Raw genomic sequence first — 19010 nt, 5'->3', positions numbered from 1 at the left:
CAGACTAAAGAACCAACTTCTGTCGGCTTCCAAAAATCCACATATTCTGTTGGTTATCAGCCCTCAACAAATCTGCCTTAGACAGTGGCCAGTAAAAGAAACAGCTTACACTGAATGTGTTGCACAGCTGGAAAGTGCTAAGATACTCTATGGGTAAATATAAAGTATTATGTTCTTTGGGACAGAGCAGTAGGATGGCTAGACTGGCAGGAGTCACTGTCAGGAATTATAGTCCTTGATTTCTCTTCATTGTGAAGTTAAATTTCTATTCTTGCCCCAGTCACTAAGTAATAAAGAAGGGATAAGTATTTAGGAACTAGATGACAAAAGGCTGTGCTGTGATGTAGGGACACAAAAGGTATAACCCAAAGCTGTGCCCAAAAGCTAATGATGATATAAACCTAACCAGTAAAAACAGAAAAAAATGAAAACTGTTGCTCATGCATATGCAAAGGAAATTACGGTCTTTATTCTCTAGACACAATTACAAAGACCAATTATAGAAGAAAGCGACCAAGAGGTTCACATTTTGTGCAGTCCTCGGGTCACTTTTCTGCCTCATGACATCCTCACTCCTCCTCTGCTATCTTCTTGCCATGAAACTCACGGCTCTTCACTCGGAGCTTGTTGACCTGCGACTCTGCAATGTCAGCCCGCTCCTCGGCTTCCTCCAGCTCATGCTGGATCTTGCGGAACTTGGAGAGGTTGACATTGGACAGTTCCTCCTGTGTGGGGAGAGGGAGTTGGTGGTGAGGAGCCCAGGGCAGGGGTTTCACTCCACCTGTGCCTTGGCCTTCTGGGGCTGTGGCTCTTCCCTGGGGAAAGGCACAAATCTCCATCCACCACCCATCACTGCTTACACGTAAGCCTCACCGTGACCTCCTCATCCTCCCTTACTCAGGACCCCTCTGTGAAAAACATCACCGGTCCTGTGCCACTCTAGAAGAGCAATTTTGTCACTTGCATTTGTCATTTGTGTACTTACTCTCCCAGTACTTGCTGCCCAGCCATCAGTGTGATTTTTTAAGGTGAGAAAGACCCTGAAGCCTTCTGCTGATCCTTACTAGCAGAGATTCATGACCTCCAGTTAACTTCAGCCAGTGGATATGGCACCCGGGGCTGTTCAGTCTGACCTCCTGTATACAACAGGCTGCAGACCTTCCCTCCATTCGTCCCTGGCTGCCGCAGGGTGCCCAGAACTCAGCAAGGCCTCGTGACACCATACTCAATGGTGTGGCCAAGACTGCTGTGTCTTGGGAGTTTCTGTCCTGCCCCTTTCCTGCTATTCATAGCCATCTCAATGAGCGTGCTGCCGTACTGGAAGGTGTCTCTGGCCCATCCTTTGAGCAATACTTACAGCCTCCTCAGCTTGTCTCTTGTAGGATTTCACCTTCATTTGCAGCTTGTCCACCAGATCCTGCAGCCTGAGAATATTCTTCCGGTCCTCCTCAGACTGGAGTGGTTGGAAAGCAGGAAAGAGCGTGAATTACTGGTTCTGCACTGGATGAGGTTAACAATTCCCCTTGGGGATGGCGTGCACAAAATCTGACTTGCTGTGAGAAAACTCTGTCAGCTGAGGGAGGCCTCCTGCCTTACCTGGTAGGTCAGCTCCTTCACCCTCCTCTCGTACTTGCGCATGCCCTTCACGGCTTCAGCGCTGCGCTTCTGCTCAGCATCCACCTCCCCTTCCAGCTCCCGCACCTGCAACGAGAAGCCCATCTTTGGAGCTTCCCTGCTGGCTGCTAACGTGGCGTGCTCACTCATGCACAAAGAAAAGCCCCACGCACTCTGGCCTCCAGCTTCTGGATTTGCTTCTTGCCTCCCTTCAGAGCCAGCTGCTCGGCCTCATCCAGACGGTGCTGCAGGTCCTTCACCGTCTGGTCCAGGTTCTTCTTCATCCTCTCCAGGTGGGCGCTGGTGTCCTGCTCCTTCTTCAGCTCTTCTGCCATCATGGCTGCCTGATGAGAGTAAAGGGTCAAAGCCATTGTGGGGCTGGAGACCATCTGAGGGAAATTACACCCACCATCGGCACTGAAGGGAGCCCCCAACTCACATCTGTGATGGCCTTCTTGGCCTTCTCTTCAGCATTGCGGGCTTCCTGGATCGTATCCTCCATTTCACTCTGGATTTGGGTAATGTCTGTCTCCAGCTTCTTCTTGGTGTTGATCAAGCTGGTGTTCTGTGCAACAGGAAAGACGGGATTTGTACTGTCAGACCTAATGCCTCAACACCAAGAGCTAAAAGTGTGAGTATTGTTTCTTGAAAATCTTTAACACAAAAGTCCTCTTTAGGGCCATAGCTGCAAACCAGACATGGGTGGATGTCTGGAGCAGCCCTATGACGGCGTGGCTCTCAATGTGTTTACACAGCAAACACTCACAAGATGCGTAACAATCACATTCTGTGTTGTGCCTTGTGGATGGGACTAATTTCCAGAGCAGTGCCTGACCTGGGTATGGAGGAGCTGCACTCGTTCAGTGGCATCCAGAAGCTCCTGCTCAGCCACCTTCCTTGACCGCTCCGTCTGCTCCAGGGCTGCCCGCAGCTCCTCAATTTCAGCCTGCAGCAGGTTTGCTCGGCGCTCCACCATGGCCACCTGCTCCTTCAGGTCCTCCTGCGTCCTCAGAGCATCGTCCAAGTGTATCTGGGTATCCTGTAAAAGGGACAAGAGAAATGGCAAGGTGGCAGTGCGCACTTGTGCACCAGAATTGTAAGGGACCGCGTTTCTCTCCCTGTTGCTTTGCTGAACAGACCTTGAGCACGGCCTGTGTGTTTCTCAGGTTCTTTTGTGCCTCTGCAGCCACGCGGTTGGCATGGCTCAGCTGGATCTCCATTTCATTCAGGTCTCCCTCCATCTTCTTCTTCAGCCGCAGGGCCTCATTCCTGCTCCTGATCTCAGCGTCCAGGGTGCTCTGCATGGACTCCACAATTCTGAGGTGGTTCCTCTTCATCTGGTCAATCTCCTCATCTTTCTCTGCTATCTTTCTGTCAATCTCAGACTTCACCTGGTTGAGCTCAAGCTGGAGGCGCAGGATCTTCCCCTCTTCATGTTCAAGGGACGCCTGAGGAAGAGTGAACAGGAATACTTTTCATAAGACAAATGTTGACCCCGAAGCCCTGAGTATAAAGGAATGCCACGTTTAGATATTATTGGCACGCTTTTATACAAACACTCTTTTCCTCCTGTGCCTGGCAATGACTCTGCAGTGTTTACAACGAGACAGAGATTCAAGACATGTAAGAGAGCCATAAGTAATGCTGTGTACCTCAGCTTCCTCCAGCGAGGCCTGGAGTTCAGATTTCTCCTGCTCAATCTGCTTCTTGGCTTTCTCCAGCTCATGAATGGCCTTGCCTCCCTCTGCAATCTGCTCTGTGAGGTCACCAATCTCCTCTGTGGGAGCAAAGGCCAACGGCACGGTCAGGCACGGAGCAGAACGGGAAGGGCCCTGCCGCACCAAGGTGACGGGCATCTTTGCAGACACGCAGGCACAGACCCCTGTGGAGCGGTGGGTAGTGGTGGACAGTGGGAAAGCCCAGCCAGGAGCAGAGGGCCAGGGACTTACGCTGCAAGTTCTTGTTCTCACGCTTCAGCGTTTCCAGGTGGTCCAGGGACTCCTCGTAGGCATTCTTCATCTTAAAGAGCTCCGTGCTGAGGGAGCGAGCCTCCTTCTGGGAGGCCTCCAGCTCAGCCTGCGTTTCCTCATACTTCTGCTTCCATTCTGCCAGGATCTGAAGGGAAACGGCACGTGAGCGTGGATGTGGCAATCGGGAGGGGACGCTCTGCCCAGGAACCCCAGGGCTGGAGCCCACAAGACCTTGTCAAAGTTCTTCTGCTTCTTATCCAGAGCTGCGCAGGCAGCATTTGATCGCTCCACGTCAATCATCAGGTCCTCCACTTCATTCTGCAGCCTCTGCTTTGTCTTCTCCAGGGAGGCACATTTGGCATTCACAGCTTCAACGTGTTCCTCTGCATCCTGCAGGCGCTGGGCCAGCTTCTTCCTGGGAGGAGATAAGTACAGCTCCAGGTCAGAGACCAGAGGGCAGCCCATTTTGTACTTCGGTGAGAGGGCAGCTGGCCACTTCTGGGGGCTCTGAGCCCAGTGCCTTTCACAGTGTTTTTTCTGTTCCAAGACTGCATGCTGCCTACAGGTTCTGTCACTCTGTGTCCTAGCACCTAAGGAGTATTCAGCCTGGTTCCGCATTTCTAGCCCTAAGGGCTACGTTTGTCCTTCCAGTTTGCACTTTTTCCACAGCACGCTTTCCTGTCTCTCCCTCTGACCCCTCTACCACAAAGACAACAGATCCCTGCCTTTGTCCCACCCCTGTCGTAACCCACTCCCAGAGACTCCACTTTCCCTTGACAGCCTCAGTCTTCTCCAGCCGTTTGACATCCCGCTTCCCACGTACTTGGCCTCCTCCAGCTCCTCCGTGCGCTGAATAGCGTCCGTCTCGTATTTGGTTCTCCACTGGGCCACTTCGCTGTTGGCCTTGGACAGGGCGCGCTGCAGCTCCCCCTTGGCTTCCTGCTCCTCCTCGTATTGCTCCCGCAGCAGGTCACAGTCGTGGCGAGCAGACTGCAAGGCGTGGGCCAGCGCGTTCTTGGCCTGGGGAAACAAAGGGATCGGTAACCTGAATACTTGCCTTGAGATGCCTCTTGACAGTAAAGCTGGCAGTGAAATTAGGCTGAAACTCTAACTAGGCAAATGCAAAGCTGGGAGCTGATGAAGCCTTCAGCAATGGGTTCTGCAAGATCAGGATGTGTTAGTGACAGGGGCTCTGGGGTCAGTAACCTGCTGTTGCTCTAAACGCTTTGACACACGTGTCTGCATCCTGTCCTAGAGAGTATTGTCAGGATCTCGTGAAAGCCTTGTGGACTACTTCCTCCAGGGTCCAACCCATTACGCTTCCTTCCCTCTCTAGCTTAGGAGTGAGGGCATGTGTGTTACTGGTGTTCCCTCCCGTACTACATGTGTTTTGGGGAAAGAATATGAAACCAGTTTGGATTAGACAGGATTCTGCGGATGTTTTGAGGTGATGTAGGTTGCGGACAGCAGGGTGTTTCCAGACCTTTATTTCTTCCTCTAGATGTCTCTTGAGCTCCTCAATCTGCTGCGTAAATCCTTGCTTGCCCCTAGACAGCTGAGAAATCAGAGCATCTTTTTCCTCCACCTGGCGTGAATATTCACCTGGTAAGGGTAAAGAGAAAAAAGGTAGCCCGACTACTATCAATACGATGGTTCCTGCATGTAAGCCCACGTCATCAGGAGTGGCTGGGAGAGGTTATAGCAGGAATCATCTTGCACCCTGTGGGATCCTCACGGCATGCAGGTCCTCACAGTGAAGCTCGGGAATGAGGATGTCTCACCTGATTCTGTCTGCAGACGAGCTCGTTGAGTATTGAGGTCATTGATCATGCGCTGATTCTGTTCCTCCTTAGTTTTAATCTCACTCAGCTGGTCTTCCAGAGTGCGGCACATCTTCTCCAGGTTTGCCTAGAGAGCAAACGGAAGGAAGGAAAGGAGATGAACACCTGGACTCTGCCCTGTGCTGACAGCAAGGACCTTTGTAATGAGAATGTGGCTGGTAGACATAGCCTATGTGCCATACATCGGCCCCGTGAGCATGTGCCACCGCAGTTCAATACCTTGGCTTTGGAGACAGACTCCATGTTACTGGCCAAGTCGTCAATCTCCATCTTGAGCTCACTCTTCTCCTTCTCCAGCTTCTGCTTCACTCGCTGCAGGTTGTCGATCTGCTCCCCAAGCTCAGCGGTGCTGTCCGCGTGCTTCTTGCGCAGGGCCGCAGCCGTGGCTTCGTGCTGCAGCGTGGCCTCCTCCAGGTCGCGACGCATCTTCTGAAATTCTGCCTCACGCTTCTTGTTCATCTCAATCTGAGCGGCGGTAGCCCCTCCGGCTTCTTCCAGGCGCTCGCTGATCTCCTCTAGCTCCCTCGACAGGTCAGCCCGATGCTTCTCGGCTTTTGCCCGAGAGGTTCGCTCTGCCTCAATTTCCTCCTCCAGCTCCTCAATACGAGCCTGGGGAACATTAGGCACCCTTCGCACCCATGCCCTCCTCCTTCCCGACCTGAGACTGGCTGAGAGAGGGGAAGGGCCAGACACTTGCCTGCAGCTCCTTGATCTTCTTCTGTAACTGCATGCCCAGGGCTTGCTCATCCTCAATTTTGCTCTGGATCTGGCTGATTTCAAAGTCTTTCCTTTGGGCAAAGCAAACTGTGTTAGCGTCTGAGCAAAAACCCCCAAGCGCACCAGCCCCACAGTCTGGTGCCCCACAGCCACGCTTACTTCTTCAGTTTCTCATCCAGCTGCTGCTTGTCGTTCTCCAAATCCATGATGCTGTCCTGGGCCAGCTTCAGGTCTCCTTCGAGTTTCCTCTTTGCTCTCTCAAGGTCCATGCGCAGTTTCTTCTCTTGCTCCAGGGACCCTTCCAGCTGAATAGAAGATAACCATCAGTGCTCTACCAGCCAGTTCTATAATCTGTGCCCGCCCTGTTCTTCTGGACAACCGTGCTTACATCGTCCACTTGCTGCTCCAGCTTGGTCTTGGCTTTGGTCAGCGTATTGACTTTGTCCTCTTCTACCTGCAGGTCATCCAGTGTCTGCTGATGGGCCTCTTGGAGGGCTTTCTTCTCTTTAGTCAGCTTGGCAATGGTCTCGTCCAGGGCCGCCATCTCCTCTGTGAGGTTTTTCACCTGTTGATTGGAAGAAAGTGCCAAATGTCTGTGTAGAAGACTTGACTGCTTGTGCAGTGGCATTTTCCCTTTGCAGTGCTTAGCCAGGAGCTCGTGTATTTGGGCTGCCCCACTGTGGTGCTCCTGGTATGTCCCAAACCTAGCTCTGTTCTGAGGATGCCAGGCTCATCGGGGAGGCATCTGTCCTTTGCCCTTCATGTGACTCCCCATGTTTGTACCTTGTTTTCGGTGGCATGTTTTTCCTTCTCCACTTTGGCCAACGTCAACTCCAGGTCATCAATATCTTTCTTCAGCTCTGAACATTCATCCTCCAGTTTTCTCTTCTTGGCTGTCAGCTCAGCATTGATTTCCTCCTCATCCTCAGCCCTTTCAGTCACCTCCTTAATTTTGGCTTCCAGCTGGATTTTGGTTTTGATGAGCTGGTCACACCTTTCCTCAGCATCAGCCAAGCTATCGGCTTCCTGGTGGGGAGACAGAGATTTTTATGGGTTATAATGTTTTGAAGTATCTCCACCCTGTCTTCTGCGTTACTGAGTAGGCATGTGTTAAAATGGGGGCTGAACCTGACTTCCACTCCAGCAACTGGAAGATCTTGCCTACTGGCCCACTGCAAGCCTTGTCATCTGGAATCATTATCGATTCCAAGGTTTCTGTGTCTCTTAAAAATGCCTCACAGAGAGGGTAGCTATGACAATACCTCACGCACCCACAAGCACGACAGAACAGTGGTCACTTCAGTTACTACTTTCAGCAGGAGCTAGGGCTTGGAGTCCTTTTGCCTGACAGAAACAGTATTCTGAAGCACTCTGACTGTATATTGTCCTTTTCCCAGGGACAAACGGGCGGTGACACTCACCGCCTGCACTTGGAGCTGCAGGTCATTCTTCTCCTGCAGCAGGACCACCATTTTCTCCTCCAGCTCCTTCCTCTTTGCCTCAGACTTTGCAAGCTCTTCCTTGGTTTTCTCAAACTCTTCCTTCATGTTGGCCATCTCTTTCTCAGACTCTGCACTCTTCAGCAAGGGCTTGATCTTAAAGTACAGCTTCATCCAGGGCCAGTGCTTCACATTCATGAATGCACGAACATTGTACTGGATGCAGAAGATGGACTCCCTGAAATGAAATTCACATGGCTATTACAGAGCTTCAGTGTGATGAATTTAATTTTTTTTTTAGTGAAGTACCATGAGAGCAAACTAAATATGAAAAATGTCTACCTCCTCTCCACCATTTTCCGATACTCCACTCTCATCAGGAAGCCTCTGCACCTGGCTTGTATCATGGTCATAATCTCTGCTAGTTTTTCATCTCTCATCTCCTCCAGCACACCTATCAGTCCAGCTTTGAAGAACACCTTAAGAAAATATTGCAGTATGACTTTTTCAGGTAATACAGAATAGGGGCACACACTCTGTCAGGATTCTAATACACCTTAATTTCATGACCAGCTTTACCCTGAGCCCAAAAATCTCTGCTTTGTATAAGCTCAGCCCTAAGAATTCTGTCCCTGTCTGAGCTGTGGTATGAGTTCTGGTTTCTAGTTCAGCTGCAGCCTCAGCCACACCTCTGCCTGTTCATAGACCCCAGTGAGCTCTACTGTGACCTGAAGACTTTCTGGCTTGATGTTAGTTTGATGTCATTGCTGTGGATCAGTCCAGGAATTAATGAGTGGGCCCGGGCCTTGCAAGCCTGTTTATATCAGACCCTGGCCAATCTCAGAAACCAAGGCTTTATGGCTTCATGTCAGACCTTCCTTATTGACACAAACCTCTCTGATTATCTGGATTGTTGGTTGAACCTGACTACTGTTCAAGTGGCTTCCCCACTTAGAATCATAGAATCATTGAGGTTGAAAATAGCCTTTGAGATTATGAAGACCAGCTATTAACTCGGGACCGACAAGTCCACCACTAAACTATGTCCCTGAGCACCACATTTATATCTTTTGTAAACACGTCCAGGGTGGGGGATTCTGCCACTTCCCTGGGCAGCCTGTTCCAAGGCCTGACCACCCTTTCAGTGTAGACGTTTATCCAACTATCCAGTCCAAACCTCCCCTGGTGCAGCTTTAGGTCATTGCCTCTTCTCCTGTCACTTGTTATCTGGGAGAAGAGACCCCCCGCACACACACACACACACCCTGCCTACAGCCCCTGTCAGGCAGCTGTGGAATGTGACCAGGTCCCCCACAAGCCTCCTCCTCTCCAGGCTGAACACACCCAGCTCTCCCAGCCTCCCCCCCCAAGACTGGTGCCCCAGCCCCTTCCCCAGCTCCCTGCCCATCCCTGGACACGCTCCAGCCCCTCTGCGTCCCTCTTGGAGCGAGGGGCCCAGAGCTGAACCCGGGGTTTGAGGTGCAGCTGCACCAGTGCTGAGCACAGGGGGATGGTCACTGCCCTGGTCCTGCTGGCCACGCTGTCTCAGACACAAGCCAGGATGCTGTTGGCCACCTTGGCCACCTGGGCACACAGGGGGTTTATGCCCAGCCGGCCATCAGCCAGCCACCCATGCTCTTTTCTGCCAGGCAGCTTCCCAGCCACACTGCCACAAGAGTGCCTTGCTTGAGTACTGTGGGGCTGAGTACCTGCTGACTGAGGACCCAATCGTACCAGTTCTGTTACTGTGCTGTGCTCTCTGCTTCTGACAGAGCAGCCTGCCCTTACCACTCCCTAACAAATTAACACAAGTATTTTCTCTACCTTGGTGTGACCAAATCTGTATTGTGTGTGGTCCACATCAATGGACCCAAGCAGCTTCTCAGAAGCCTTCTTGCTGTCCATGAACTGTCCCTCTGGGATAGCACTGGCATTAAGCACTCTGTATCTGTGAAAGTAAACAGAACATGCAGAAATTCCCATCACCAAAATGACCACTGTGATTGAACACCCTGTCTTCTCAGACTGCCTCATTGAACCAGTCTCATGCCTGAAGATAGTTCATCCTTTCAGAACATGATATAAAGACTGTTCTTACCATTGACTCTAAGTGCAAAAGAATCCTGATCTCAGCAATGTCCTATCACCATGAACTGCTTGTGAAACATTTCTACCTTACACCTCAGTACCAATTTAAAGTATAATGTTTCAGATATATTGTGACAGTCATACTCCTCATCTTGGTCTGAATGGGGAGGAAGGCGGAGCGCTGTTACCTTTGTTTGAAGTCAGCATACAGGACTCTGCTGGGGAACCCTTTCCTGCAAATTCTGATCCCTTCCAGCACGCCGTTACACCGCAGCTGATGCAGTACCAGCTCGTGCTCCATGGCACCTAACAAACGCCACCGTTAATGACGTCCCCATTGTTTGATACTCAGGGAAAGCGCTTCTGTGGCTTGAGTTTTCCTCCTATTGCATTTGCTTACCAGGTGTTTTTGTTTCATTTGGGATGATGCATCGTACAAAATGGGGGTGAGTGCTGCGAAGATTTGTCATCAGCTTGTTTAAGTTCTCCTGTGAGATCATGAAATAATGTTTATATTATTAACTATAAGCACCAGAAACTGTACAGTGGATGCATCAAACTGAGTGTTTCAGGATGCAGTCCTGGCTTCTCTAAAACACTTTAAAGAACTCCCAAAGGGAAACTTGGAAACTGAAGGCACACTGATTTTTGGTTTTGAAATTATTTTCTAGATTAATGGCTACTATTACTTTTCTGTGATCTCCTTATACAAATACAGAGCTGCCATCTCACAGGTTTCCTTCCATCTGGTATTTCTTGAGGTATTTAGTAGGGCATTTTAAGTGGATGATGCGTTCTCTTGGTTAAACGAGACTAGCATCTGATTTGACATCAAAATGGGTTCTTTTTAAATGGATGGGATATTTGTACAGCCCATATAAATTGACATACTTAGTTATAATTCAGTCTCCCAAAATGTCTCCACCTCAGCCAAATGGAAACTTTGAAAACATAACTGAAAACTGACCTCAAAAGTAATGAATTTGATGTAATGTAAAATTCACTCTCCTTCCTAAAGAAAATAAATCATTGCCTTACAATTTTAAAATTTCAAGGCATTTTTTTCTATTTTGATCTTTGATCATTATTTTCACATTATTTTCAAATTCTGCAACATGTCAATACTGAACAATCTTCATCGATATGAAAATTAGGTATGGGAAATATATCTTAAGTCTCCAAAGAAAAGTCTAAGGGAGATCAGCTGACTTGTTATTGACTCTACTCTAAGTAGGTGAACTTCACCCTTATGAGATTTTCGTAGAATATTCAGAAAGGTAACAGTAGAAAAAAAAGAAGTGGAAGAAATCAGCCAAAACATAATGACGCAATATCAGTAGTTAGTATAGAAAAAAAAAAAGTCTAAGAAAATTGTGTAGGGAGTTGCAGAAGGCTGACAATACCATTCTATCCCCTGAAACAATAGGAAGACAATGCAGGCATTGAGGTAGAGTTTTATGGTGTCCTAATAGGGTAATTCTGTAATTTCCAAGGGTGGCAATGGAAGGATTCTCAAAAATGTCAAAAGCTATTTCAGTGGGTATTTTTAATAGTGAGATAGTGACTTCTGTCACTTACCCGGAAAAGAGCTGAGACAGTCTGGAAAGAAGAACCCTTCTTCTTGCCACCCTTTTTGCCACCACCACCACCCTCTGCAAATGGAAGAAAAGAAAAAAAAGCATTAAAAGATAGATATTGCATTTTAGAGACTGCAGAACACAAAACATCTTTAAATGTTCAGTGTTTACTGCTTTAATTCTGCACCAACAGTGTCCCACACTGAAAGTACAATTGTTACAGAGCTGACCTGCATCTGCTCCACCATAGTTGGCAAAGAGTAAGGCCAGCGTCTTCAGGGATGATTTCTGGTACAACCCAATGACAGTTTCATTCAGGGGGTCCTTGTTCTTCTCCAGCCAGCCGGAGATGTTATAGTCCACCGTGCCAGCATAGTGCACCAGGGAGAAGTGGGCCTCAGCCTTGCCTTTGGCAGGCTTGGGCTTCTGGAAGTTGTTGGACTTGCCCAGGTGCTGGTCGTAGAGCTTGTTCTTGAAAGAGGTGTCAGTTGCCTTGGGGAACATGCACTCCTCTTCCAGGATGGAGAAGATGCCCATGGGCTGGAAGGTACCACAAGAAGTGACAGAGAAAGATGATAATGATGTGAAACATGTGCTATGATCATCAAAGGTACCACTCTGTTGTTGGTAGCACCTCAGCCTGGGTAAGGGCCTAAGTTTCTCAGGAGCTGTTTCTCAGCCAGGGAGCTTCTTTCTGCCTTCCCTTGCCTTCCTGCAACGCCTCTTCATGGAACTGGTAAAAACAGCTGTCTGGTTCAGGTTAGAATTGGGAGTCAAGTTGGAGGGAGAAGTGGTAAACAGAAAAATAGTTGGGCAAGTAGCTACAAGAGGCCTAGCAGTTTTGGGAAACCAGGCAAGATAAAATTTATTTCCCAGGTTTGTGTGTGGAGTTCTGATTTGAGTCTTCAGTGGAAAAAGAAAGGGAGGCTGACTCCAGTTTGTTTTAAAGAAGTCTGTTGGTAGGAGTCGAGGCTATCTTCTCTGTGCTTGAAGGCCAGGTGCTGCAGGATTGATGACACAGATATGCCTTTCCTGATTTCTTTTTGCCAGACTGAACTAAATCTCAGTGCAAAGTTGTTTGTTTAACTGACACTGAATGTCTGGCTGTGAGTTCTTTCTGAGCTGAATCTGACTCAGAAACATCACAGAGTCTGAAAATACATAGTACACTTGCATGGAAAAGGTACCTTCTCAATGAGCTCAATGCAGGCAGCCAGGTCCATCCCAAAGTCAATGAACTCCCATTCAATTCCCTCCTTCTTGTACTCCTCCTGCTCCAGCACGAACATGTGGTGGTTGAAGAACTGTTGCAGTTTCTCGTTGGTGAAGTTGATGCACAGCTGCTCAAAGCTGTTGAACTGCCCAAAGCAAGGAGAGGTTTCTCAAGGTGTGGCAAACACCACAGGGTTTTGGCAGCGTTCTCCTAATGCTGTTTGAAGTTCCCCAGCTGAAACACCACTCCTAACCGTACTGCAACAGCACGTGTACCCGCAGCAGCAGGACTTGTAAAATTTACCATCCTCAAAGGATTTTATTATTATTATTATTACCTTTGGAATCCAGCTAAAAGTAACAGTCCTTTTTTTACTGTGTTACTCAAAAGCAAATCCTTCGGTAAGCTTAGCTGCAGCATTGCGTAGGTGTCTCAGCCCTCTGACCTCCCAGAGAGTGGAAACCTCCTCGGTGTCCTACCCAAGAATTTCTCTGCCCTCAGACCAACAGTCCGGGGGTTTCTCTGCTCTGACAAGAAGTCCTAGCATCAGCACTGCACTCAAAACACAGGAAACATGCTGTGAACTTTCCCATGGCACTTCCCTTCTCTTGGCAGCCCAAGAGCATCCACGGCTTCAGCCCACATCTGCGACCCTTAGCCCTGGAGCTGCCTCTTTGTTTGCCAGACCTAAGGCCTTTGCAAGCTCAAGGGCCTCTGAGAACATTTGTCAGAAAGCAGAACTTTCTTCTACATGCTGACAGCATTGAAATCAAAGTGCTTGTTAGCAAAGCCCTTTGAGGGTGCTACTGTGACGGAGGAGAGGGAAGGGTTTCTAGAAAACTGCACATGAACAGGATAAACTTCTGAATCTTCTTAGGAAGAAGTGTGTTTCTGAATCCTCATGAGCCCTCCCTGCCTCGCCCTTGGCTACGGTGCCACATCCTTGTTCCTTACATCAAAGATCTCAAAGCCAGCGATGTCCAGGACACCAATGAAGTACTGTCTGGGTTGCTTGGTATCCAGCTGTTGGTTGATGCGAACAACCATCCACAAGAACATCTTCTCAAAGACAGCTTTTGCCAGGGCGCCAACTGCGTTGTTCACCTAAAACAAAGAAGCAAGCATCAAAGTTACTTCCTAGGCTCAAAGAAGAATGCTCAAGTACTCTTTCAAGGCATGTATTTTCAAACTCCACATTTTACCTGTGACACATTTTGACCTTTGGTCACATACTCATTCCCAACCTTGACGCGGGGGTAGCAGAGGGCCTTGAGCAGGTCAGCTGAGTTCAGGCCCATCAGGTAGGCAGCCTTGTCAGCCACTAAAGAGGCACGGAGAGAGAGAGAAGCGTTTCTCCTTAGACAATGGCTAAAATTTGGCCAGCGTGAACAACCCTGCTTCTCATATTCTAGAAGTGGAAAAGCACTGGTCTGGTCTCATACAGAAGGCCTGGGTAGGAATGCAAAGTCTGGAAGCTAATGATGGCTTTCTTGGAAAGGAAGAACAGGTATGGCTTGGGCAGGAATACCTTGAATCTGGGAGTTCCCAGAGGAACCCCAAAAGCCTCTGGGAATTCACGAGGCACGCATACAGCACATTCCTTTTCTGTGGGAAGTGGATACTTTCATAGCAAACAGTGCAGGATGTATTTCACCAAACATATGATTGCACGCCAGGGTGACCAGCGGTTGAAGGTCTTACAGAGAGAGGTATCCTATGTTGAAGCTGAAGTTCCCCCTTTCAGGCTGTGTCTGTTTGGGGAGTATCCGTTGGATAAAATAGTGGCATTTCCCATGATCAGGGAAGCACCTCTGCAGTCAGACAATGACCAAAGATGCTTTTCTGCAGTGTTTGATGTGGTGACTCAGGCCAACAAAGGCCTGTCTCTGGAGGCTAACATGCCATCTCTGCAAACAAAGAAGTTCTTTGAACGAGTCAGACACTGAACTTGCTGGTACCTTCTGTGCCATCGGGCTCTGCCTGCTCCTCTCGTTGTTTCTGCTTGAACTTCAGGTTCCCGTAGTGCATGACAGCCCCTGTCAGCTTGTAGATGGCTGTCTTCTCATCAGCAGTGAAGCCCAGGATGTCAATGGCACTCTGCAGTCAAAACAATGAAGGAAAATGCATGTCCTTAGTAGGCCACCTATGTCACCATCAAAACAAGTGTACAGTAGGTACCTCTTTTCTGTGTCACTTACGTCTGTAGCCATGAGCTCCTCCTGGTCATCAATGCTGGGAACAGTGACCTCACCTTGACTCACATAGTGGAAATCAAAAGGGTTGGTGGTAATGAGGAGCATGTCTGAAAGCAGGAAGAGGCAAGGCAGACGCTTAGATTTGCCAGCCAGGTAACAGCGGGAACTGCTGCTCAGCAATCATCCCCAAAAAGTCATAAAGACCCTTCCTACCAATTAGCTCCGGCTTCTTGTTGGACATGATCTGATAGAATATGTGGTAGCTTCTTTCTGCTGGGAGCTGGAAAGTGACTCTGGACTTCTCCAGCAGGTCTGTCAAGGAGGGTAGCAAGGGTCAGGCACTGGTACTCACATGGAGCTGGGAATTTAGGAAGGAGTGGGATCAGGCCAGGAGAGCGACTTACAAGTTTCAATGTCAGCAGAAGCCAGTTTGCCTGTGGCCCCAAAGTGGATTCTGATGAATTTGCCCTGTTAAGGAGAAGCAGCGGCATTTCAGCCTGGAGGCGTTTCATTGCTGTCTCCTTCTGTGAGAATGCCACTAGCCCATCACTACTGTTACAACAAGGAGCAATTTCTCCTAAAACAGCTTACAAAGCGTGAGGAGTTGTCGTTCCTCACGGTCTTGGCGTTTCCAAAGGCCTCCAGCAGTGGGTTGGCGCTGATGATTTGATCCTCAAGCGTTCCCTGCAGGATGAGAATTATTGCTGCTTATCCTTTCCAAAAATCACGTCAGGAACAGAGGAAAGCATTGATTCCAGCCAGCACCTGTTACTTTACCTGCATTTTGCCTGACTGCTCCTCTTTCTTCTTATCCCCGCTCGCTGCAATTGTTGCAAAGTACTGGATGACACGCTTTGTGTTCACAGTCTTCCCGGCACCGGATTCTCCGCTGTCAAACCAAAGAGAGACGCAGAGAGCGTGTGGTCAGGCAGGAGGTCCCCTGGCACCGGGCAGCCCCGCAGGGACCCGAGCAGGGGGTGTACGTACGTGATCAGGATCGACTGGTTCTCGCGATCTGTGAAAGAGGACAGCGATGTGAAAAAATAAATGCTGAACTACTTGTTATTCATGAACCTGCTCCAGCATTAGGAGTGGAAGTGGAAAAGAAGCATAGAAACCCCGTTCAAATGACCATTCTATTTTTATTCTATAGCCAGGGACTCTTTTGAACAGTCAACATCATTACTCTGTGATGTTTGGTAATGCCCTTGTAGGATCATAGAACAACTGTAGATGTGTAATGATCAAATCAATCATTGATTCAGTTCTGCATATTGCAGTTTGGTGCACAGACTTCTAGTCCTTTCTGGTCAAGTAACTTTAATGCCTAAGAAGCAAACCCACAAGACAGGAGTATCACCTCACAGCTAATTTGGAAGGAAGGCATTTATCATCGTTTCCAAAGGGTGCATTTTCACTGGGATTCTGGCTCTGGTTATTTCCCAAGAAGTTGCAAATACCAGAATAACACTTAAAATCAGATCATATGCTTTTTCAAACAATGTCTCATGAAGCCAAATCAGCTATAAATTCACCTACACTGCTGTTTTCAAAGAGATTGATTAGATTATTCAGAGCTCTATTAATATTTTCTGTCACATCTTGAGCACATCAGATCTCAATAATAGCTAGGGAAGAATTTTTGTTTCACGTGTCTCAATTCATCCAATCAATTACGCTTCACTGTAAGTTTTTCAGTGCTCTTGTCTACATGGTCTCAGTTAGAGTTTTAAAAATCAATAGGGCAGGACTGTGCTTCATGCATAACATCAGCAACTGTTAAAATAAGTTATTTATAGGCTCATGCTGAAGTTTACACATGCAAATATTAAAAAAAAAAAAACCCCAAATATTTTATTGTCATGAAGATGTTGCCATTGTCTCACCAGTCAGCATGAACTGATAGGCATTGTCCGAGATGGAGAAGATGTGTGGAGGGGCCTCCTGGCGCTTCTTGCCTCGGTAGGCCAACACCACCTCCGGGTTGTACACCGGCAGCCACTTGTAGGGGTTGACAGTGACGCAGAAGAGCCCCGAGTAGGTCTGCGAGGAAGGGAGACAGCATGTTGGCTCCCACTTGGCCTGGCAGAGCAGTTCCTCCCGGCTGCCCAAAGGCAGGCTGCTGCTGGTACTTACGTAGATCATCCAGGCTGCGTAACGCTCTTTGAGGTTGTACAGCACAGCGGGCTCGTGGAGGTGGGTCATCATGGCCATGTCCTCGATCTTGTCGTACTTGGGAGGGTTCATGGAGAAGATTTGATCTTCCTTCACGGTCAGGGTCTGTCAGATGAAGAGGGAGATGTGTGCATGTCAGCTAAGAGCTGAGACTGCAAACTACATACAGTTTTCAAGCCCTGGTTTTTACTCACTTCTCCTGCTTCAGACTTGACAGTGACCTTCCCTGATTCCCTGCTCTGGATTGTTCCTTTCACAAAGGATTCTTTAGGGTGGACCACGAAGACGGATGTCTTGGCATCAAAAGGCTTGTTCTGGGCCTCAATTCTCTCCTTTTCTGATTTTCGGAGGTAAGGAGCCGCCTCCCCAAAAACAGCCATCTCAGCGTCTGCAGAGGCCATGGTTGCACTTATACAGGAGACACAGTCAGCCGAGTAGTCTGTAGGAAAGAAGATGCATTGAGTTAGTGCATAAACCGCTTAATGTGGATGAGAGGAAATCTTGCTTTTTGATCTCTTCAAATATTTAAGGAGGTATAAACATTTCAAAATTTGGATTAAAACTTTTTAGTCTTAGCTGGAATACTTGTATACTTTTCTGAAATTAATCATTAGACACCTAGCTATGCAATCAAGTATAGATCAGTTTTTTAGTCTTGCAGTATTGCATTATATATAGCAGGAGTACTTCATCTTTGTGGACTCTAGTTTATTAGGATGTTGCTATAACAAAGACTTCCTATTAAATAACCCTTTGATTTTTTAAAGTGCTACCCAAGAGTCTCTTAAAGTCTTCCTTGCCTGATAGCAAATAGTGGCTTTTCACCAAAAAATTTACTTGCTATGGACTATTCATCTTGCACTATGACAGATAGAAATGTCACTTTTACCTGTTCTGCTTTCTACAAATCTTATACTGTTGAGTATCTTCCTGTTTATTAAAAGTTGGTAAATTTTGTTATTAATTCTGATGGCAGAGGCTGGAAGTCAGTCACTGCTGTTTGAAAACAGCAACTCATTTTTTTTGGCACAGATATCCAGAGCTGTTATCGAAGTTGAAGTAAAAAATGCAGCCTTCAAAACTAGAACAAAATCACTACTGATAGAGACAGTCCCTGGCAGAAATAGATATCCAAGGCTTATAGGAAGTTAAATGGAATTTAAAAGTATATGCTTTGCCAAGAAGTTCACAGGAGCCACACACTTACCTTGAAATTTTCTGTCAAGACTGGGCACAGCTCTCCAAAGAGTCTTTTATAGAGTTTGGTATGCAGATGCTCTGGATGTTTCCTTTTCCTTCAGCCAAAATATATTCTGGCAAACCATCTTTGGCAAAACATTGTCTGGCAAACGAAACTAACGGCATAATTTTCATTTGATTTGACTAGATATATTTAGAAATGTTTTACATCTTAACATTCCTGTGGATACATTTCCTATAAATAGTCTGACAGGGCTCTTAATAACGGTATCTAGACTAGTCAAGGCACTTAAAGAACTTGGTAGTGGAATTTGTAGGTTCCTCTCCTCTACTGTCTCTCCTGATATCTTGATCCTTGACCCAGACAAAAACTTTGGTATTTCTGTACTGCAACTATTCCAGATGTAAAATGGGAATAATACATTATACCTTGTGCACATGGTCCTATAAATTTAGGTATTGCCTTTAGACACTAGAAAAGAAAAATCTACAAAAGACAAATCATGACAAAGTGTAATTCAGTAATTCTTTACATGTTATATTAAAAAGGGGAAAACCAGTCACATTATGGGCCAGGACCTTGACTTCAGTAGCAGTAGGTACAGAGGGAATCCAAGACAGAGCAAGTGAGAATACAAGTTCAACTTTGGACAGGCAATTCATACCTAGAGTGTGAAAGATGACTCCTTAGCTACAAAAAGAAATCACTATCTATGCAAGCAAATCTACACTTGTTATTTTGCAGAAACTGAAAAATTCAAAATGCGAATACTAGTGGAATGTTCACGGTTGGTATAATCAATCCTAACTGATACTAGCCAAAAGCCTTACCCAGTCATAAACAAAATGCTTATGGTAACTCATACCTGAAAAGAAAATTATACTGCTTATTTTCAAAACATTTCTGGTTTCCTCATTTCACCTCACACAAAAAAAGAAGCGTTAACATGCCTTAAACAGCTTAAGCCTCTTCCTCACAGG

At 47.4% G+C, this 19010-nt stretch overlaps 1 protein-coding gene across 1 annotated transcript; it reads right to left on the bottom strand.

The window, feature by feature from the left end:
• Positions 1–569: 569 nt before the first annotated feature.
• On the bottom strand, positions 570–17230 carry LOC102054008 (myosin heavy chain, skeletal muscle, adult). Its single transcript, XM_055723777.1, has 38 exons — positions 17024–17230; positions 16791–16934; positions 16541–16697; positions 15642–15669; positions 15432–15543; positions 15246–15338; positions 15059–15122; positions 14868–14966; positions 14658–14761; positions 14418–14556; positions 13662–13780; positions 13414–13563; positions 12434–12604; positions 11477–11786; positions 11248–11321; positions 10070–10157; positions 9858–9975; positions 9406–9529; positions 7924–8060; positions 7564–7819; positions 6926–7168; positions 6531–6707; positions 6302–6447; positions 6123–6213; positions 5645–6034; positions 5366–5492; positions 5068–5186; positions 4408–4604; positions 3816–3999; positions 3564–3729; positions 3267–3391; positions 2754–3062; positions 2450–2653; positions 2054–2179; positions 1788–1958; positions 1597–1701; positions 1358–1453; positions 570–725 (listed from the first exon to the last, which is right to left on the bottom strand). The coding sequence occupies exons 1-38, from the start codon at positions 17228–17230 to the stop codon at positions 570–572; spliced, it is 5826 nt and encodes a 1941-aa protein (XP_055579752.1).
• Between the last annotated feature and the right edge of the window lie 1780 nt (positions 17231–19010).

This window comes from Falco cherrug, chromosome 1 (assembly GCF_023634085.1).
Source record: "Falco cherrug isolate bFalChe1 chromosome 1, bFalChe1.pri, whole genome shotgun sequence".
Lineage (NCBI taxonomy): Eukaryota > Metazoa > Chordata > Aves > Falconiformes > Falconidae > Falco > Falco cherrug.
The sequence above is the reverse complement of the archived record's forward strand: the minus strand, read 5'-3'. Positions and strand labels throughout refer to the sequence as shown.

Bases quoted from the DNA above. Each gene is read 5' to 3' on its own strand.
- LOC102054008 (XM_055723777.1), bottom strand. From the start codon at position 17,230: ATGGCCTCTGCAGACGCTGAGATGGCTGTTTTTGGGGAGGCGGCTCCT. The intron at 15,670-16,540 runs GTGAGACAATGG...CCTCTTTCACAG, and splicing joins CTATCAGTTCATGCTGACTG to ATCGCGAGAACCAGTCGATC. The intron at 15,123-15,245 runs GTAAGCTGTTTT...TCTCCTTAACAG, and splicing joins ACGACAACTCCTCACGCTTT to GGCAAATTCATCAGAATCCA.